The sequence below is a fragment of the Emydura macquarii genome, unplaced genomic scaffold, assembly GCF_026122565.2.
Source record: "Emydura macquarii macquarii isolate MOO-44397 ecotype Brisbane River unplaced genomic scaffold, CSIRO-AGI_Emac_v2 contig_2768, whole genome shotgun sequence".
Classification (NCBI taxonomy): Eukaryota; Metazoa; Chordata; order Testudines; family Chelidae; genus Emydura; species Emydura macquarii.
The window spans coordinates 53,101,743-53,124,488 of NW_027132905.1; the positions used below are offsets into that span (position 1 = coordinate 53,101,743).

The window sequence follows — 22,746 nt, forward strand, 5'->3', positions numbered from 1 at the left end:
TTTGCTGGAGCTTAAACCTATTGTGAAAGTTACTGCGGTCATACAATTGGAGACTGCCAGACTGAGCCTGTGGCTGATGCATCTAACATGACGCATGTTATCTCCCCCCTTCAACACAGGTAGCAGTCTTCACTCTGAATTTCTTGGCTTTTGTTGGATTGTTAGTTTCTCACTATTATGCAAAACAAAGTATACGCCCAAAAAAAAAAATCTCTGAAGAAAGTCTTCCTTTGATCTAGAAAGATCTGCTTGATACCAGGTGCAAGAGACTAAAAGTCCATTCTGACACCTCCACGATTTGTGGCCATCTGATACGTTGTTAGTGCAATCATTCAATATTTTGACAGAGCCATCTCAGATGTGCATCTCACCCAGGAACATACACCAGGCAGAAAACTCTTGCAGGAGGTTTCATTTTGGATGGTTCAGAAAATAATTTAAAACTGCAGTGTTTCTCTTGATCACTTGTCGCTCTCAAGCTGTATATTAATTGTTGTCTCTTGCTTTGAATTCAGTGTTGGTGGATTCTCTGTGACGAGAAGTCCTTAAACCATGATTTGAGGCGGTCAGTAACTCAGCCGGCAGTTCAGGGTCTGTTACAGCAGTGGCTGGGCAAGGTGTTGTGGCCTGCGATGTGCAGGAGGGCTAACTAGATGATGGCTATGGTCCCTTCTGGCCTGAGAATGAGAAGATGAACCCACCACTTGAGGAATGTACCATCCACCCTGGAACCTACTTGGTTAAGACTTATTGTGATTGGGAAGTACCTTTTTTCATGGCAACTTCAGATTAACAGTAACCAAACTAGTTCCATTCCTCAGTGTGCAGGACTGGTTCTGTCTGTATGAAGCTGTGTGCTCAGGACATTGGTCATTCTTTATATGCATTGCACACTTAAAACTATATTAATTCTAAGTAGTAACCGACTGAGGCATGCTCAGAGGTTAACGTGGCTATTAGGGAGCGAGTGGACACTGTAAAGTGTGAGAGCGAAAGTAAGACAACTATGGCCTAAAATTTGCCATCTCTGTAAACAGTTAATTGAAGAGAGTGACAGTTGCTCATTCGTATGTTAGCTACCTGGTTTTTTGCATGTACAGCGCACTGAGTTATTGCAGCATGTACCTTAGCACTTTACCCTTGGAGAAAAGTTTTGTCATGTAGTTTCCTAGCACCCTGGAAAGATGAAATGTTTTCTGTAATAATTAACAGCTCTCGAGAGCTTAACGAACTGCACAGGACTAAGAGCCTTTTTACAAACAAATGATTGGTTTATAACCTTTTAAAAATCACAGATCTGATACAAAGGGGGTGAAGAAACTCCTAAATAAAGCTGAGTAAAATATAGCCACGTTGTCGTCTTATAGGGCTCAATCCTGCAAGGTCTTATGCACTCTAGCCCTGATCCAGGAAAGTATTTAGGCATATGATTAATTTTAAGCACATGTGGTTGTTCTGTTAAAGTGCTCAATGTTCCAGCAGTGAGCCCCTAAAGAGTAAGATCTGATAAAGAAAAATAAGCCTGGAAGAGACCTCAAGAAGTCATCTAATTCAGCCTCCTCTGCACTGAGGCAGGACCAAGTACACCTAGACCATCCCTGACATTCCAGAGCTGAACTACCCTCAGTTACAAAGCTTTTCCTAATATCTAACCTGAATTTCCTTTGCTTCAGATTAAGCTGGTTACATCTCATCCTACCTTCAGTGGACATGGAGAACAATCAATCACCATCCTCTTAATATGTGAACATGTATCAGGTTCTTCCCCCCCTCCCCCCAGTATTCTTTTTTCATGAAGAAACACTGCCAGTTTTAACTTTTCCTCATAGGTCATTGCAGAAGAATTTACTGGCCCCTTCTGCCTCCAGGCTCCTTTCCTTCACAGATACTGCACACACTTGCTTGTTCTATTTCCACCCTTTTGGTGATTGGGTTTGGTCAGACAATAACTCAAAACTCAAGTCCCAAAAATCTGTTCTCTGAGACATGGCTCTTACCTCAGAACCTATCTTTGGCTTGCAGCTGTCTTGCTCAGAGAAGAATTCCTTGTAGACTTCTCAGAATCAGCTCTCCCAAACAACTGCTTCAGTTCTCTTATAACAAGCCAGCAGCTTGCGTTTCCCTTTCTGCACCAGGTCTCTCTGAGCTCATGAGTCATTTAACATGCTTGCTCCAGGCTGCAAGAGACAGTTCCCTCACTTCCTCTCACTCCTTTTGCTCTGTCATGTTTTCTAAACCTTTTGTCCTTTTTGTTGCTCTCCACTGGACTGTCTCCAGTTTGTCCACATCTTTCTTAAAGTGTGGAGCCCACAACTGGACATAGTATGTCAGCTGAGGCCTCACCAGTGCCCAGAAGAGTGCGACACTTGCCCAGAGATGACACGTAACTGTTGGTGGTGGGGGGGAGGGGGAATCACAACTTGTTCTGGCGGTATGCAGCGGGGTGCAGGGCCTAAATCGGGCCACGGGGGGAACGTGACCCTGTGGCCTCTGCACTTACCTATGTCTTACATACAACACTCCTGTTAATACCCTTCAGAATCTTAGCTTTTTTCACAACTGCATCACATTGTTGACTCTCATTTGTGATCCACTGTAACCACCAGATCCTCTTCAGCAGTCCTACCACCAAGCTATATATTGTATTTGTGCATTTGATTTTTCCTTAGGTATTGTACCTTGCACTTATCCTTATTGAATTTTCTCTTGTTGATTTCAGACCAATTCCCCAATTTGTCAAGATTGTTTTGAATTCTAATCCTGTCCTCCAAAGTGCTAGCAATTCCTTTCCCTTCCCCAGGCCTCCCTTGCAGTGTGGTGTCATCTGCAAATTTTATATGCATTCTCTCCCTAGTTCAGTTATGAGAATGTCATGTGGAATTGTATCAAAAGCTTTGATAAAATCAAGATGTATCATCTCTTCTGCTTCCCCTCTTATCCACCAGGCCAGTAACGCTGTAAGAGAAGGAAATTAGGCTCATTTAGCATGACTTGTTCTTGACATATCTATGGTGACTATTTCTCATTACCTTACTATTCTCTAGGTCAGGGATGGGCAAACTTCAGCCCATGGGCCACATACGGCCTGTCTGAGTATTTCATCATACTCACTCCCGCTTCCCAACCTTACCCCTTACCCCCTCCCGCCCTTCTCCCACCATGTGGGCCCAGCGGCACCCTGACTGGAACTGCTCCTGGCCCCAAGCAGCGCCTTGCAGCAGCCACTTCCCCTGTAGAGCCCCACCCCTTCCCCCCTGCCCCAGATGTGGCCTTCAGGCCAAAAAGTTTGCCCACCCCTGTTGTAGGTGGTTATAACTTGATTGTTTAATAATTTATTCCAATATCTTTCCAGTTATCCAAGTTAGGCTGACTGGTCTATAATTCCCTTGGTCCTCTTTATTCCCCATTTTAAAAATAGGTACTAGGTTTGCCCTTCTCCAGTCCTTTGGTACATCACCCATCCTCCATGAGTTCTTGACGATAATCACTAATGGTTCTGCAATTGCTCCAGCCAGTTCTTTAAGTATCCTAGGATGCATTTAATCAGGCCCTGCTGACTTAAATCTGATTTACCTAAATATTCTTTAACCTATGCAAGCCAAAATGGGGAAAGCACATTTCCCACTTATTATATTAACTGTGTTAAGTATCTGGTCACCATTAACCTTTTTAGTGAAGACTTAAGCAAAATAGGCATTAAACACCTCAACCTTCTTGATGTCATCTGTTCTTAACTCTGCTTTCCCACTATACAATGGACCTACATTTTCCTTCATCTTTCTCTTGCTCCTAACCTATTTATAGAACCTCTTCTGATTGTCTTTTATGTCCCTTGCTAGGAGTAACTCATTTTGTTCCTCAGCCTTTCTGATTTTGTCCCTACATGCTTGTGCTATTCTTTTTTCACTTATCTTTAACCATTTGTCCATGTTTCCACTTTTCGTGGGATTCCTTTTTGACATGTGTTGTGCTGTTCTACTTCCCTTGGAAAATGGGGACACTCCCATGAAAATACCTCCTAAAGCAGATGTTTCTCTCAAACTCTAACAGTCAGTATGCCAGGTAGGGCTATGTTTTAAAAATGAGTGTTTAACCTTTTTTGTTTGGGATTGTGTATGCCCAGGCAAGGAGCATAGTAGTGCAGGATGATATTTCCATCCAGGTTTTGGAAAAGGAATGTGGTTTGAGATTATGCACAGGTGGGCACTGTGTATGGGGAGATTTGTGCACCTTTGTGCCTGAGAAAGTTATTTGATAGTTGAGGCCAGAAGATCTTTGTATATAGGGGTCTTCCCATCTTCTCCCCTGAAGTAGGTGCATCAGTGGCCATGAAATCTACTTGTTGCTTCAGAGCCACACTGTCCTCACTGAGAATGCACCTAAGTTCATCTCCACCAGTGTTGGCAATGACAGGAATATTAGGTCATGATTTTCCTCCTACATGCATCTGTTTTGAGTGTGGTGACTCAGCTGACTTTAGTAGTATTACCATTGATTTACACTGGTGTCATTTGAAATTAGAATAGGGCCAGTGACTGCCATCAGGTTTGATCACAGTGTCAACTCACTTTGCTCAGAGCAGAAGTGCATGACACAGTCCTTCAATCATTAGCAGCAGCAGCCTGTGGATGGTCTGCACTAGGACTCGTGACATTGTTAATGCCAATGGAACTGAACCACTCTTAGTGTAGACAAGGCTTGTCACTCTGGTCTCAGCTATTCTGGACTTCAAACTGCATTTAAACATGTGCCCCACTTTAAATGATATAAAACCAACCTCTCTGTAGGCCACACCACAGGATTCTAATACAGTTTGCACCTATTCATGCTGGCTGACCCTGTCATGTTACAAATCCATTTAACTGGGATCACTTTAAAATTGAGTTTGAACACAGTTCCTTAACTCCTTTAATGGCCTATGAAGATGGATTGGATAGGACTTCACTCTCACTTTAGCTGTGCAGAGAGGAGAGTTTAGTTTTATAACATTCTAATGTAGCCATTCATCCTCCATGCATCATCCACTGTACAAGCAAGTCCATGCTTCAGTTTCCCTGTTATAATTGTTTTCTTGCTTCTGTGCCTCACTTTCCTTCCCTCTGCTGGTACAGTCTCCAACCAAACCAAAAGTCCTTCCCTTCCATGGTAAACAACAAGTCCAAACCTTCATCCCTCTGATCAGGGGCGCCACAAAGTCCTTCAAAATGCCATATCCCTCTGCCTAGTGCCTATGTGACCTTGACCTTCTACCTTTGTATCAGGACTTCATGAGAACAGCTAGGAGGTGCCATTCAGATAGTCCTATAGTCTGAAAAAGTTTCTGGAAAACAATCCTGATTGATTTGTGTTGGATTATTGTCACTATTACTATTTAATTTTATGATGGTATTCTGCAAAGGCCCTGATCAGACTTGGGGACCCCTTTGTGCAGGGCACTGTATAAACACATAGATGGTCCCTGCTCTGAACAGCTCACAATTGAAAATAACACAAAGTACAGAAAGAAATGGGAGGGATGAGTCACAGTGGTAAGAAAGTGTTCGTATAGGCCAGTTATGTGCACAACTAGATAGATGGTTTCGAGTCAGATATACATGACTATAGGAGAGTCTACTTTTCATTAGTTACCCTAATTTTTCATCCTCTGTACAGAGTGAATTGGAAGCAAATCAGTTTCTGCTTTCTAATGAACACCAAAGCAGTGATTATTTAGAATTCAAAAGTTATGTTTGATGTTTGTGATCAGCCTGCACAAGATGGGCTGCTGGTGCTACCAAAGTAGTAATAAGTATTAATTAACTGAACCTCATCCAAGAAATGAAAAATATGGTACTTCACCTTCAGACATCTAGCACTTCTGCCATGCAATAAGTATTACACTTTTTGATGATCAGATTAATACACATTGCTGAGTTCAGTTAGAAGGCCTCATAACTTTAGCAGAGTTCACTATTAATACATTTCAGTTGGTTACATACTCCAAAGTACTAATACTGGAATCCTGGTAACATGCTAGTGCATGTGCCTGTGCAAAAGGCACTGTACTAAACTCAAATTAAATTTCTATCTTGGCCATAGACTCCCTATGTGACCTTGGACAAATATCTTAATCTCTCTGGGCTTCATTTAGCTAAATATAAAATGAAGAGAATAATCCTTCCTTTGGCCCATCCCAGACTTTGTGAGTTCTGTTTATTTGGATGGATGGTCTGTTACTAAAAGTTTGTACAGTGCCTTTTCTGAATGGAACCCTGAGTTTTGGTTGGGGCCCCGAGCTGCTACCATAACACAAATAATAAGTTCCAGAGGGGTAGCCGTGTTAGTCTGTTTTTGCAAAACAGCGAGAGTTCTGTGGCACCTTAAAGACTAACACATTTATTTGGGCATAAGCTTTCGTGGGCAGAAACCCACTTCGTCGGATGCATGAAATGGAAACTTCATTCTGCCCATGAAAGCTTATGCCCAAATAAACTTTAGTTTTTTTAAGGTGCCACAGAACTCTTGCTGTTTTACCAATAATAAGCAATATTTATATTTACTGATCTCTTTGAAAGCCCAATAGGCTGTTTATTGATCAGCAAATAGCAATAATAAAAGACTGAAGTGAACATTTTAAAGGGTAGGACAATAAGAGTCAGTTGAAGTTTTAGCTTTTGATTAAAGGTACAGTGTATCAGGCTGAAGTGCCTTTTGGTAGGAAGGGGGAGGGAGGTGTTTGTGGCTCTGTTCTTTCATGCATTTCATAAAAATAGGATTGGGCCAACAAAGTGGCTCCTAAACATCATCTTCCTGTGCCTTATACTCGTAGGTCCCCATAGTATACAGGTATCTTTTGTGGACTGAAGTGGGATGGAAGATGGCTAGAGCATAGATCCTGGAAGTCGCATCCCAAATCAGTAGGTCTGCAGGAAAAATAATTTATTAAATGGCTGTAGAGTTGGAGACATCAGAGTGCCAAAAATGGGGATAAGATAAATAGATTCCTGTGCAATGTTCCAGATCCACATAGAGATTGTTAAAAGCCAAATTCTTTATGAACTGCTTAAAGGGGAGATTTTTTGGTATTTATGTTGCTCCCAATTTGTATTGTTAGAGATGCATCAGTCCTAATACAATTTTTAGGTGCTTGCATTTCAACTCTAACTTGGACTCCCTTTATCTTTTTTTTTTTTTTTTTTTTTTTTTTGGATCACATGCTCTCAGGGCTGCAGTTGTATTTAGCTTTGCATTCATTTTTCTTTATATAATTTTAGTCCAGCAGCATCAGTTGCCTTAAGAACTGTTGTTACCCCTCAAACCTCCCATAAACTTGCAGAATCTCACTTATTTTCCTCCGGAAGTTTCCTTGGATGTCTATGATTCCAAATACAAGGTGACAAAAGCAGTTTCTTCTGAGTAGTGTCCCTATGGGTGCTCCACTGAAGGTGTGCTTGCATCCCTGCACTGCTGATCAGAGAACTTCAGTAGCAGTGTCTGGTAGGCCTGCACATGTGCTGTCTCTCCTCATGCCCCACCAGGAGGGTAGCCAGCACGTGGGCTAATTCCCCTCAGTTTCTTCTCAATCGCCCTAGGCTAGAGACAGAGCTATTCGCAGTCCATTACAACCATTGATTTGTATTTGCATTTCTATAGTTAGTTAACTTCTTAGTACTTAGTGTAGTTATAGTTGTGTTTTTTCCATTTTTCTTTATTTTTTTTCCTCAAACAATAAAAGAAGAAAACCCTTTATTTTTCCCTGCTTCTTTTCCTTGTTGGGAATCCTTCCCCCAGTAGGGTATGCCCAGTTCACCAAGCTTCAAGAAATGCCTCTCTTACAAAGAGGCAATCCTTGTCTCAGACAAGCAATCCCAGTACATTTACTGCCTCAGGGAAGGCCACATTCAACAAAAGCATCTCTGCCAGCAACTCAGGTCCCAGTCTCCTAAGGATTGAGAGTTCACACAGAAGATTATCTTCATGGAGGTGGCTCTCCAGCCCTCTCCACACCTTCTCCATGAGTCACCTGGCAGATGCACGTCTTCCCCATAGCCATCAACATGTGAAGGCTGCAAGTTGAAGAAACAAGTCTCTGACTCCTCGCACAAATTGTCAAAAAAGGGAGTGGGAAGTCCCCACAGTGTGTCCCAATATAACCACAGATGCTGTCCAGCATGCTCTGTATCCTCAGTACTGTCTGCATTGAGACCTGTCCAGTCCAGTACCCAGAGCTCAGGGAAGTGCTCAGCGGCAGGTACCATTGACAAGCCTCTGGACCCAATGAGCAGGGGCAGCGAGGAGCAAGCACTCTTCTAAGACGGCATTGCTGGTATGTGATCCTACAATGGCACCAGCATCAATGCCTCATCCAGCACCAGAGTGACCAGTACTGACAAGATCTCAGTCCTCCCTGGCACCGCCAGAGGCACTGAGTCAGTACCAGCAGATTTCTGACACCCGAGAGATCTCACTGTATCTGACATACTGGAGTCTCCTTGGTGCTGCAACCTCCGCATCAAGTCTTGCTCCCTGGCTCTCTAGTGAGGGTTTGGACAGTGAATTGGAGGTGGCATCACAGTACTCCTCCCAGGCTCCTTACAGTGTCCAATATCAACAGGGCCCTTGAGCATACCCTCAGATGGCTCCACCACCATCTTGGTACAGCCACCCACGGGCACCACCAATGATCTCTATGCCACCACCAGCTTACCTCTTAACAAGGCCATTCTAGTCCCAGAAAGAACCATTTGGCAGACCCCAGCATTGGTGGCACCTACCTGCATGCGGGAGGACAAAAAATATTATGTCCCAGCAAGGGAGACCAAATTCCTCTTCTCCTCCTCCCAACTCCATCATGGTGGACACTGCTAATTCCTGCAGCTGACATCACCAGATGAAGTCCACTCCCTATCACACCTCACCACTAAAAGGTAGTTGTAGCTGTGTTTGTCCCAGAATATGAGACAAGGTGTGTGAGGTCAATCTTTTAAAAGATAAATGTGTGGTGGTGTATACACAGCCTATACTGGACTGGAAGCATAGGCATAATTTGACTTCTATATTGGGGGGGTGGGGGGGGACAACTTCAGCCAGGCCAATGAAGCCACGTGGGGGGGGGGGGGCGCAAATTCCACACCTGCCCAAGGCTTGCAGTTTGGGGAGGGGGCAACGTTTTCCCTCCTTCCCTCCAAACTACACCCATGGCTAGAAAAGGTTAAAGCACAGTAGTGGGACCAGGTAGCTCTGTCTCTCCAGCCCTGCAGAGTGTCCCAGTTGGAGAAAGGGTGCAACCTAGCTCGGAAGTGGAAAAGCTAAGGAGGACAGATCTACCTTGAAGGCTCCTGACAAGCGTGCTGGGGAAGCCTCCCTTAGGGAATGAGACTGTATGCTGAGTCTGGTTAGTGCTGACAGTTTGGTTGCTTTTTCTTTTCACCTTCTATCAAATTGGAAGCTGGGGGAGAAAAGCAGACAGTAGGAGGTGACCCAGGGAGGATAATTCAGAGGGCATCTTCAGAGACTAGACACGTTGCCCCTCCCATGGCCCTGGGGTGGAGTCTGCTACCGCCCCTTCTACAGGAGAGACCCAAACCACCAGCCCACCTCCCCACACCTCTGATTAAAAGAGGGCCTGGATTGTAAGACCAAGCCACTAACCATTAGGCCACCTAACCCACCAAGCATTCCATTACAATAATGTAATAAAAGATATTACCTCACACAGCTTGTTTCTCTCAGAGCCTGGGACCAACACAACTACAACAACACTGCCAACAATTTGAGACTCAGCAGTTAACCATTTTAAAAATCAATTTAATAAATACTGTAATGATTTTGTATAGTGCTAGTTTACACAAATTCAGAATGGAAATAAGGAAACTTTTAATAGTGAGTAACTAACCATTGGAACAACTTACCCGTGGAAGTACTGGATTTTCCTTCACCTGAAGTCTTTATTTAAAGCATTGTGTGTTTTTCTAAAAGATCCTGTAGTTCTGCCACACATTACTGGACTTGATACAGGAATAACAGGGTGAACTTCTAAGACCTGTGCTATGCAATAAGTCAGAGTAGATTATTCTAATGATCCCCTTGGGCTTTAAAGAAAATCTAGAAATCCATGATTTCAGCAGGGATGGTCTCTACGTGATGATCCATAGCTGAATTTTAGAAAACCAAGGAATGCTACTCTAGCTGTTATCTTGGCATCCCTATTATAGAATAATTGATGGATTGAAAAAATTCCCTTAAAATAGCAACTTTTGTACTGTGTGGCTCTCACCTTGAATAAGAGCAGAATGAAAACAAAACACTGCCCCAAAGTTCAAGTATAACCCTTTATGATAAATCCACTTTTGACTATTCTAAAAGCTGTTTCTGCAGGATGAGTGATATGTTCTCTCTCTGGGGCCTGCAAGACTTCTGCCTTTAATGTAAAACTCTGAAATTTATATTAAAAGAGAATATATTCCACTAAAAGTGTAATTAGAAAAAATATACTGACCTAAATGTGCATAAACTCTATTGATTAGTGGAATATTAGTCATGAAAAATATATGGCCTGAATCATCCTACAAATGTTTTAATCTCAGGATATATATGTATATTTTAAAAGAAATTCAAAGTAGCACATTGAAGACCAAAGTTAGAGCACATTATAAAATCAAAATTAGAGCTGACACATTTGGTGTCAATCTTAACCATCATCAGTATTACAATATTTAGATTCCAAATGGTTCTTTCATAGCTTCTTCTAGATTCTAGTGCTTCTATAACTAAATTAGTGACTTTTTTCTTTGTGCTTTAAACTCTCAAGCAAAAATGGAGGTGAGGAAGCACCTGTATGGGGCTTTTAGGAGTGACAAAAGGAATCACTTGTTGAAGAATTAGGAAGTTTGAGGATGCTGCAAGAGAATGGTCTGAAATGGTCTGCACATCTTAATCATTTCAGTATGCTTCAGTTTGGGGGCCACCAGAATGTATACACTCTTTGGAATAGATGGAAGGTTTAGGAAAAACATACAGGTTCAGAAACACTAATGTGAGAAGCTGACATCTATTCAAGGGAAAATTCCTCAAGTCTCACTGGAAGGCCTACTTGCCTGCCCATGTCCCAAATGGTTTTTGTATTTCACTCTACCTTGTACATCCCAGACATGTACTGTTGGTTGCCAGAAGAGACGTGCAATCAACAGCTCCTCCAATAGTTCAGTATGCAGCATTCTCATTTTAACTTCCATTTTGAACAAGCACTCACTGAAAGATAGAAATGTAGGGCTGGAAGGGACTTCAAGGGGTCATCAAGTCCAGCCCCCTGTGCTGAGCCAGGACCAAGTAAACCTAGACCATCAATTTTAATATTGTTTTAAAAAGAATCAAAGTAAAGTGTGGGCATAGTAAGCACAAGTCTAGAGCTCATGGGATCATGTGATGACAACACGATCTCAGATTTCATTTTTTTAAATTTGTTTGTTTCTCTTTTCCATGGTGTGATGTTATAGCCATCTCCATATGTAAAATGTCGGAGATAAAATGCAGGATTCTGGATTGAGTTCTATATCTTATTAAAAAAAAAAAAAAAAAAAAAAAGCTATGCAGGGTGAATTAAATAATGAATGGCAATCTTTGTTTACTGTGAGCAGTGAGAACATGCAGAAGCTCAGAGCATAATAATGATGATGTAAAACAAATTTGCAAGACAAACTTCCCAGAGAAATAAGAGACTAATTGAGACTGTTGCTTAAATAAAAAATGTATCTTTATGTAGATTTGTGTATAAAGTGCACAATTATATTGTTAGAAGCACCAGTAGAAATATACACAGTCTAATCTAAAGAATCTAAGTGACAGACTTGCCAAAGGGGATCTCCCATCTAACTATACATTCTGAAAACCAGGAAAAATTGAGATGATCTTGGTGAGAGGGATGTATTCTGAACAATTGTCGCCTCCATAATATGACCTTCCATTGAGGGCATCTGTCCTCAGATCAGTAAGATGGCCCACAGTCTGTGTTGGCCGGGACACATAAGTGCTTCTGGATACCCATGTAGTTAGAGATGTGAAAAATGCCCATTTCCATCTATGGGTGGCCAGGAGGATGTATCCCACCCTGCCTCACTCAGACTGAGATCAGGGTTCAGAGATCAGTTGATGCTGGCAAACATTTTTTGTTAAAGTGTTCCTCCATTTCCTTAAAGTGGATTAAGTGGTGAATGAATGCTGAATTAGCTCCTTTCCTTGGGTTCATTCTTTCCTGGGCAACATTTCTCCTTCAGTAATCATAAGTAATTATATTAAAATTGAAGAAAGGTTTTGCCCCTCCAACCCAAGCCCCTTGAGCAGCTGACGCGTGTTGTATGCTTTTGGAATGTTTGCAGATTCCCTGGTTAACCCTGTTTTTATTCCACAGGCCTGTTATGAGTCCCTGGTAAGTGCTGGGAATCCAGAGAAGTGTAGGAAAACTCTGTCCATTGGCACACAGTGAATATAGCAATATCTGGGTACCACTTTCTGTAAATTCCAAAACCAATGACATCTCTGTAGGCATTCAAGTCAAATTTTTAAGAACTCTATTCTTGGCCATCTTAGGTTTTGGACATTTTCAGAGAGGCTCTAAAAGGATCTTATGTGTATTACTGCAGATGCACAGCACTTCTGAAAATCTTGCTGCATACAAGTTAAAATTGCCAATAATTTGTTTTTAGGATATTTTAAAAGCCAGTTGACCAGCAAGGTGATAAATCTAAGTACTGGGTAATTTCAAAGAGGCACTTTTTATGGCAAAAAGCATTGTTGCTAATTCAGTGAATGACTTTGTTTATATACATTTCCTATCAAATATACAAAAAGGCAACTCTTACTTTAGAAGCCTTTGATATAACTTAAATATAACTTAATTTAAACCATTAAATTGAAACAGCAGCTAACACGCCAGCAGCCTCCTAATAAAAACGATCTTACTTTATTACAAACCCTATGTGGGGACAAAAACTTTCTCTTGGAAAGCCTGGAAATATTTAGCAATAAGAGAATGCAGCTATTTCTCCTGTCAGAATCTGTCCCATTATTATGCAATACAGGCAGCTTCTTCTTGCAGCCTGCCGCTTTAAGAAACAATAGCTGAGGTACCGAGAACAGCTGATGGTTTCTGCAGAGCCCCAGCAGGCTGGGGAGAAAGGAGGGCAAGAGGAGTGATGACATCACCACCCATCCCAGCCAGAACGCAGGCTCCGTGTACAGGGAGGGGAGGATTCAGCAACAGCAGCAGTGACAGCCCTAGGAACTGAACCTCAGATAATCCAGGCACAGCTAAGCGTTTGGAAAAGGATGCTGCTCCATCTATAATTGCAGGTAACACTCTTTCATATGGAATAAATGCGGGCTGCTTTCTGGGATCCTTATACCAATCCATTCTCTCATTGATCTGGGCATTTGCTTCAGGGCCTTTTGACAGTAAGGCTTACAAATACTGTATGTGGGGTGACATTTTAAAGAAGGAGTGGGAGGGACAGGGTGATACCTTTTGTTCTTAGTCGCATCTCTTTCTGCAGTTAGTGCTAAGATCACTGTGCAGTTCCCTGAATAATTGCTCTCCTGTTGTGGGAAGTCCAGAGAGAATGAGCCTTCAGAAGCCAGAATGTCCTGACTTAAATTTCATAAAAAGGAAAGACATGGATTTCAGTGTAAAGGCAGGATGGCCATTACTGCAAAGATTTCACAAGGGCTGATATGGTTTGTGGTTTTCTGCTTCAAATGCTTCATGTTGGTGAACAGGTCACCTGGGCTCAAAATTGCCTTCCTGATAATAGAAAGAGTGACGGAATGGATTTTACTAGTAAACTGTTTATTCAGTCACACATTTTGATCAACAAACCTTATATTTCAGAACATTTGGTAAAGGATTAAGAACCCTTGTATATCTTGTACAAAGTTCTGGGAAATATTATGTTTTATATTTGCAATTCAAAGCTTGTCTTGCGTGATGGACAAAAAAATTAATTAACCTAGCAGTCTGGGCAAATCTGCAGTTAGACTCATTTGCCTTCCCCTCCCCCACTGGAGTGATGGATTCTCAGCCTTTCCATTGCTATACCACTGATAGTAGATTTAATGCTCGACTGAAACTAGAAACATGGAGGTATTTTCAGTCCATTGCACAGAGCTCTAGACTGACATTTTCATGTGAAATGAATATTAGATGCACATTCAGTGCTTTGAAAATTAATCTCAGTCTTGGCCTAAGAGAATTTTCCAATTTAAAAAACAAATCCCTTTTTGGTTAAATGGAGTATTAAGAACCTATGTATATAATGTACATACACGCATCCTTCATGAGCCTGGCCCACAGGACAATGGCATGGTTCTAAAGGGTAAAATACTCATTACAGTTGTAACACTAAAAAATTGTCCATTTAAAAAAATATTTAAAAATTAAAAATGTAATGAGTTATATGCTGATTACATTAGATACAGTAACAGCAGTTTATCCCCCAAAGTGTTTAACTTCCAGGTAGATGTCACCTGTTGACTTGCTAATTTAGGGAATTTAGTGCTGAGGAGGATGTGTTCTACCCCTTGTGAGATGGAGCTGAATTGAAACTCTAGGTTAAAGCAATCTTACTATTGGTGATGGGACACAGCCTCCTAAACTCCATAAGTAAAGGACATTCAAATTGAAAGCTGCTGAATCCAATAATATCTCCTATTTATGTGGAGTCTCTCATTCCAAATGATCTCAAAGTGCATTACATATTTTTGAGTTATATAGAGAATCACTTCACCCACCACTGAAATGCAGTCACCTCTGGATTGTAATGTTACATCTATTTTGGTATACACAGCAACATTATAGAACAGTTCAGAACCAAAAAATGAAATGGAATCCAGTGTCTAGTTGACACTGCAGGGCAATGTAGGGAGACAATAATAATACTTAGCTGGGGAGGGTATAGTACCATGGCATCCCACTGCTGGAGGGGGATTGCTAGGACTTGTATTAAATTATACCACCAAACTGAAAGGAGTGTTGGACTAACTGTCCTGCCTCTGGTTGGGCCTGTCTAGATATTTGTCCTATGGTCATCACTGTGGCAGCTGGCAACTCCCTCAGTATAGTCAAATCTTCTCTACCAGGGATAATTTTTATCCTTGGGGTTCATAAAGATTCTTTTGAAGAATAAATAGACTGCTTTTGGAATGCCCAGATTGCATCAAATTGCAGGTAGTTTGATGACAATGGAATGATGCCCTAGGCATCTTCTATAAGGTCTGCACTGTACTATTAGTATTGTCATTCTATTTTTGAAGGACAAAGTATAAACTTTCTCAGAAAAGTTCAGCTTAATGTGTTGTTTTGCCAAGTGCAGTTGCCTCCTGCCTTGATTGAGTATCAAAATATGAATAGAGATTTTTTTTCAGTGACTCACCTGCCTTTCTGCAATACATGGGCCCAAAGTATGGGGTTTACCACAGATTGCAGAGGAAAAATTTGTGGAAAACCATTGTTAAAATATTTTCAACACCTCTCCCCTCCTACAAAAGCTGCCTAAATCCCAATCTTCTGTGATGTATTTCCGCTCTGGTGCCTCACACCATTCTTCATACATTTGGTTTTGTATTGTACTTGCAGTCTCTTTAGACAGCTTCTTGTGGCAGGAATTGTTCTGTTTGTGCACCTCACCCATAAACTGATGTTTTGTATACAACTGTAATGGTAATAATCAACTTTGTAATAGCCACAAAGAATCAAGACCCCAGTTTTACGTATCATCCAAATAATTGTACTTCCAGCAGCACAGAGCCTCTAGCACCAGGCTGGACGTTGGCTCAGCACTATTCGGTGGTGCACATGCCATTTACTGACTCAGCATTGCCTGCAGCACTTGGTGTTCCGTAGAGGTCTCTTGTCCAAGAACCCTGATCTAGTGTGATCTTGCGTCTATAATGTGCTGGCTATTACCTGCTTATTACTGCCCTCTACTGGATAGAATCAGACCTGTGCAAGCGTTTGAGTGTCACCCGCTAGTGGTGACTTGCAAAGTAGTAATAAAGTTTGTGTGAAATCCTGTCTCCATTGAACTCAATGGCCAAACTCCTGTTGACTTCAGTGGGGTCAGGATTTCATCTGTTAACTCTGTCATGGGAGATGGCACTAAGTTCTCTCCATGTCACATATGCAGTTTAGCAGGTGAATGTATTGTCAGGATATTAACAGCCATAGATTTCTTACACTTAGAATGGATGGGATCACAGCACAAGACTATAGCTTAGGCAAAACATTGGCTGAAGGATGCTTGTGTATAAGATGTGGGGGGTTCAGTGGGAAGTGGGGCTGGGTCTATGTAATATAAGTGTTAGAAAGTTGGAAGATTCTTTCATCAAAAGTGTCTTGGAAAACTAAATATTAAATTGGTTTTGCATAGGAGAGTACTGTACTGGGTGCTACTTTTATTTTTAATTATCCCTCAGAAAGGTTACTGAGGCCATGTAGCTCTCAGTTCCCACTGAAGTGGGATTCTGCAGGCAGGGAAGGCAGCATGGGGTCAGATTTTGCTTTTGAGCTGTTTGGAGTTCTGGCAGCAAGTAGCAAGAAATCACAATGGATTAGTTAATTCATCAGATCTGTCATCCTCTACACCAGGATGAACCTATTCTGCTGTTTCACTCTCTGCAGTAAAGTGCATTGGCTAAACGTAGCTGGCCATGTACAAGTAACTCATATTAAAAAAGGGACCGCCTCTAGGACTCAAGAAGATGTTCAGTGCTTAAACTTTTAAAATTGCTGATGAGGTTGCCAGTGTTGATAATGGTTTATGGTATATGTACTTTCCTTCCAGGAATTAGGCTGAGACCATAACCTCATTTCATATAGGCCGTCAAACATCAGGAAGGGGAGTAGCATGGTAACAACTTTTGGCCACTAACCACAAGGGCTGGAATCAGATTGATGACTTAAAGGTGAAAGGCTTTATATCAGTTTACCAGTCATCTGCACCAGTCTCTTATCAGCTAAGTCCTAGCTCTCAACAGTGCTCTCTTTAGAGATCCCAGGCTCATGAAGTCTCCCTGGGACCTAATCTCCAAGAAACACTGGGACTAATTCTAATTTCACAGCATAGAATAGCTCTACTGAACTCAATGGAAGAACATCCAGCCTGTAGTGTTTGGTGTGACCTCTTGGCTGAAGATTAGGGAGCAGAGATTCTGGGATCAGTGGTAAAGAAATAGTTTCAGAAGACTCCAAAGTGAGAGTAAATTGCTCTGTAATGGCCACTTTGAAACAATAATTTTACAATATTAATAGGTTTCTGTCATTGCATTCTAAACTGATATCATTATCACTTACTTTTTGGAAAAGTAAAAGCAGGCAGAGCTGAGGCAGATCACACTGTTTAAAAATCTGCATAATAGCAATGGAATTGGCTTTACCTGTGATTGACTCACGGTCGGGGGTGGGAAGGGAATCATTTGGCTTCTGTAGCCTATTTTAAAACCATTTATTAGTCACATGAATGGAATGCACTCTTAGTTAAAATGGGGGAAAATGCATTTTTGCTTTTGTTCATTGTTACATCAGACAAATTTGTGATCAAGAAATACCTGGCACTATATAGTGAATGAGAACACCATCAAACAGCTATGATGTCCTCCAAAGACCCTGGCTTACATTGCTTTTAATAGTCTTAAATTGCTTCTCATTTTTGTGATCTCAGAAAGGCAATCTCAGCCTCCCAGTAGGGTCACTGCACAAGTCTCCTCATTATATGTCCACAATTCAGTGAGCATTATGTTTCAGCTGCAAAAAGAACTTGTGTGCAGCTCAGTACAAGTGAAATTTTGAAGACGTGTAGAGCAAACTCATTCCCTTCTAGCAGGGTTTCTCCAGTGTTTTCAGTATTGCCAACCCCAGCTTTTCAAAAATGAATCAAGACCCAAAAGTTATGAGATTTACTTTAAAATCATGGTTTTTAAAAAAAAAAAAAAAAAAAAAAAATACATTTTGGGTTCATTTTATTGACCTTCTGGTTTTTGAACTTTTATGGGTCACATACTCATGACCTTCTCCTCATTGAAGGCTAGAAACGCCATGTGAAAAAAGTACGCTTAAAAACAATCACATTACTTTGAGAATACCTGGAACATTAAGGAAAAACACCAAATATTGTGATACTCCTAAATAAGGTTGCATGAGTGGGCAATACTGAAATGCAGCAGCTGAATCATTGGCTTGAAGTATCTTGACCATATTATGCTCACCCTCCTTTCTTAAATTGGCTGCCTAGAAAGTGGAGGATTGATTTTTAAGGTGGCCCTATTGATTTTTAAAGCTCTTAATTGGTCTAGGGTTTGGCTATATCCAATTCTTCCTCTTTGATTCTCAATTTGTTCCCTTTCTCCCCTTCTCTAATTCTTCCCAGTTCTCCTTTTTTTTTTTTTTTTTTTTTTTTTTTTATTTAAGCATTTTGAAGCTGCTCTTTCAATGTAATTGAAATAATTAATTACTGCATGATGTACACCTCCCATAGCTCAACGTTCCATGTTATATGGACTCTTCCAGAAGGGAAATAAGTTTCTGATAGGCAAGGCTGCAGCAGTGGGAGTATCAGATGGTGCCAGGGGAAAAGTGGGCCCACTAACTCCTATTTTTACCCATTCCACCATTGAACCAGGGACAATGGCAGCAGCATTAGGGACACTGTGCCCTTTGCAACTACATCCAGAAACTGAGACATCTCTTCTCCCTCGTCCCCCTGAGCACCATCCATGCCAGCAGTCATGCAGCTCTGGTGCTCTGGGCTTAACCTGGTTCCCTCAGTAAAGATACTGGCATAAAATGTGAACTACAGCAAATTAGATGTGTTTGGAGTCACTTAAACTCACTTCTGAATTAATTTCTTTTGCCCTTCCAAATGTATCAACATTAACTAGCCCACTTTCTGCATTGTTAAAAAAAACCTGTAACATGGGTGATAAGGTGGCAAAAGCACATGTAGGAATTTCCAAAGCACTGGTATCTTTTAATCCTTAATGTTAGTATGTCATGCCTGGACAGTCAGGGTGGAAGCAGTAATTTCTCACATAAGCAAAGATGTGAAAGAAGTATCCATAACATTTATTTCTATAACATCATCAAAGGCTAAGAAATTACTCTCAAATAGAGAAAGTAGCATTAAGCAGCATTTTGTGCGTAATCACATTTAATTAAGACATAATTCACCTTTTTCACTGGTGATAAGCCCCTGGTAAAGATATCCAAATGTAAGGCATTCCAATAGCAGTAGCCAGGATGCAAATGTAGGCAGTGAGCTTAGCTATGTATCAGTAATAAGTCAGTTACAGGTCTTCAGAGGGCCATATTAATGATTTGTTACCCCAGAAGCTTTGAAAACAAAGACATCACTATCACTAAAATTAGTGCACAGATTTCCTTTCATATGACACCTTCCCATTAAAACAGAAGAGCCATGGATGCTCAAATACCCTGGTTTGGTTAAGATTCTGGTTTGCTATATTTTTGGAGATGTTCAAACCAGATGGTAGATGACTATTGGTCATTCTCTATAAAAATTAGATTGTAAGTAGAAAGTCATTTGTTTATGTGTTATGGGTATTGATACTAAAAAGCTGACCTGCAAGGATGCTGTTGAATTACAGTAATATCACCAAGGCACAGTGAAATAGAAAAGTTTTGACAAGAAGTTATTTTTGCTAGCCTGCTTAGTCCAGGGCCTGGATAGTGAAATTAGTCAGTGAATTATGTAGGAGCCACCAAAACATGCCAGAAACTGCTCCTTGCCAAAGTGAGCAACTAAAGACTGGCAAAGACTAAGGGGCTCAACAAAGCAAGGGGTAAAAGAGGGGACTGTCAGGGAGTCAGTTACAGTTCCCTAATTCTTTACCTGGCTTCAGGTGCTGGTTAGAACAACCTGGCTGCTTCTCTAACTCATGCCAGTTAGCTTTAGTCCCTAAGAGGCCATTGGCTAGTTGGGGATTGACAGAACACATATGCTCGATCCAGCACTGCTCCCTACCTCTAACACACACCTCGCACCAAGGGCTGCAGCGAGGAGAGCCTAAGAGCTGGACCCACTGGTTCTGCATCTGCTGGAGATACCTGTGGGCAAGAGAATCCTCAGCAAGGAACTGCAGCCAGTCTTGTCTCCCTTTGCACCCACAAAGCAGAGCAGAAAAAGCACTGAATTTGAGAGGAAAAATAAGCAAGTGTACTTATGTTCTACTTCCAGCTACCTGGAATGTCAGTATGACAAACTCCTCTGCTGTTAAGTCTTTCGAGGCCTTGCAGAATGTTTGCTGCCAGAAGAGGTCATAGCAATAACAGTCTGTGATCAATCTCTAAGATATATTTGAAATTCCTTAGGAAAGAATCGGTGCACATACTTTTCACCTGGCATCAAATAAGCTAGCAAAGCACATGTACCTAAAAGGGCATTAGGGTAAAAGGAGGGTAGAACATCGTATTGCAAATACAATTCACTGTATTGCAAATATTCTCTCCTCCCATAGGTCTGCACCAGAGTTTACCACTCAGACACCTCAAACGGAGGTTGCTTCTGAAGTCAGTTATATATTATGCTTAGACAATATTTAGCACACAAAAAGCTAGATGGAAAACAACAAAGAATCCAGGAACCTTCCTGTTTTCATAAAAGTGTTGAGACCTGTGCCACACCGGGAAGAGTTAAAAGAGAAGAGAATAAAGAAATAAGGTAAAGGTTCAAAAAGCAGAAAAGGTGCTGAAACTGAAGCCGATTTCCATTTACTTTGTGAAAAAATCATTATGGGCTTTACAGAGCTGAAGAAGTAAATTAAAATGTTACTGTAGAAGGTGAATCTCAAAATAAGTTGAGGAACTGCAAGAGGAGGTGTCAAACACCTTCCCTGATAAATGCAGTCTGTCATAATCCACACATAATCCTGTCTCAAAAATAAATTTAAAAACTAAAATCCAATGAACAGCAAAGGAGTGTGGTCTGTCTATGGTTCTGCTATGATTTTATTTTCTCTGTACTGTATCTGTACATCACACTGCCAGTTTATGAAGCAGAAGAGATGCTGTACTCTCATGAATGATACTTTTGTCCTTTCTTTGTTTTTCTTAATTTTAAAATAAAAAGGCATATGCATGCACGTGTGAGTGAGAGACAATCTAAGGAAGACACAAAATGCTGTGGGGGAGGAAATGAACAACCTCTTAGCTTCCATGATAACCATAGCAAATAGCTCTACTGCAACTGGTCAGAGTGGGGACTTGTCTTCATCACTGGCAATCTAACTTCCTTCCCCCTCACAGTATTGATTCCTTATCATCCATAAACTGTAGTGACCTGCCAGGGCAATGTGAGGGGAAAGACTCGTAGGGGTCAGTATGTGTCCTACTAGGTTATTAGCACAGAAAGTTCTTGAATCGAGCAGCCTTCATTTTCTACATTAAAATCTTATGTCCTATGAAAGGCTGAGGCATTCACTATGCTCCATGATTAGAAATGGGCTAGAACTTCAGCAGCTAAAATCAGGTTCCATTTCTTTCATACCAGTACTGAACCTCAGCTCTTTTCCTTGCAGGAATATCCACGATGATGCCTTCAGCTGCAGCAACACCTGCCAGCAATTCGCTTTTTTCCAGCCTGTCTTGTCAGGAATTCTGGAGGTCACAGATCTCTGGTTATTCTGGATCTGTCACTCGCCACATCAGTCATCGTGCTAACAACTTTAAAAGACACCCAAAGAGGAGAAAACACATCCGCCCCTCCCCTCCCCCACCCCCAAATACACCATGCCCTATTGATCTGATTGACTTTGGGGATCTCCACCCTCAGAGATCTTTCCTAGAACTGATTTTTAATGGATGCATTCTCTTTGGGATTGAGTTCAGCTATGCCATGGAGACAGCCTATGTGACCCCTGTGCTGCTTCAGATGGGGCTGCCAGATCAGTTATATGGAATGGTGTGGTTTGTCAGCCCAATACTAGGTAATCTTTCTTTACACTAATTTTACCCTCCTGCTTTTCCACTTCACAAGGGATTAGTTTGTCACTGAATTCTTTCTTTTCTTCCCTACTTAATTTACTATACAGGTTTCACATGTGATGTGGAAGTTGGGACCGCTACCATAATTTCAGAGAAAAAAATGGAGAATATACCTTGTTAGCCCTAGGTGGGGTGGGCTAGATGTGACCAAAGAGAGATTTCTCATTACTGATTTCTGAATCTATCTCTTATTTGCAGCTGTCATTCTTCCAGAATTTTGGCGACACTATTTGTATATATAAAAATTAATTAAAAATAAGTCAAGGAACTAACCTCTATTGGCCCAACAGAAAGAGGGGGAGAATATGGAGACTAACCCCTTCTGGGCCTGTCAGAACGCTGGGTGGGATGGTGGGGGTAGTTTTGCGTTAAACAAGGCATCCCAGGAATGAAGTAAATCTTCTTCTTTGTCCACAGTTTTAGTTTCTATTAGGGTTGTGGCATATTTCTCTGCACAGACATGTCATGGGGTGGAAGGTGTATGATACATGTATCCTTCTGTACAGGAAGAGCAGCAAAAAGGGTTATCCCGCAACTTGGGTAACATCCTTCTGTCTCTGTACTTTTAAAACTGATTTCAGAAGAAGAGAAGCAATAATTCTTTTCTTCAGTCACTGAATTCCTACATGGCCCAGTGTAATCCAGGCAGCATTCAAACTTACATACTGACCTGCTGCTACATCCAGGCTAACCTCCGAAGGAAGTTGCAGTTTAATGTGATA

The 22,746-nt window shown here is 41.3% G+C and overlaps 1 protein-coding gene across 5 annotated transcripts in view; it reads left to right on the forward strand.

The window, feature by feature from the left end:
• SLC45A1 (solute carrier family 45 member 1) overlaps nt 1-22,746 on the forward strand; it is a 50,410-nt gene that overhangs the window by 3,487 nt on the left and 24,177 nt on the right. For 2 of the 5 annotated variants that reach the window (XM_067566332.1, XM_067566333.1), the window contains exons 2-4: nt 13,073-13,326; nt 20,500-20,702; nt 21,559-21,966. In XM_067566332.1, coding sequence (XP_067422433.1) covers nt 21,570-21,966 — 397 coding nt within the window. In that variant the 5' untranslated portion in view covers nt 13,073-13,326; nt 20,500-20,702; nt 21,559-21,569. Of the gene's footprint in view, nt 1-13,055; nt 13,327-20,499; nt 20,703-21,558; nt 21,967-22,746 lie in introns of all 5 variants that reach the window. The other 3 variants (XM_067566330.1, XM_067566335.1, XM_067566334.1) reach the window with 2 other exon arrangements.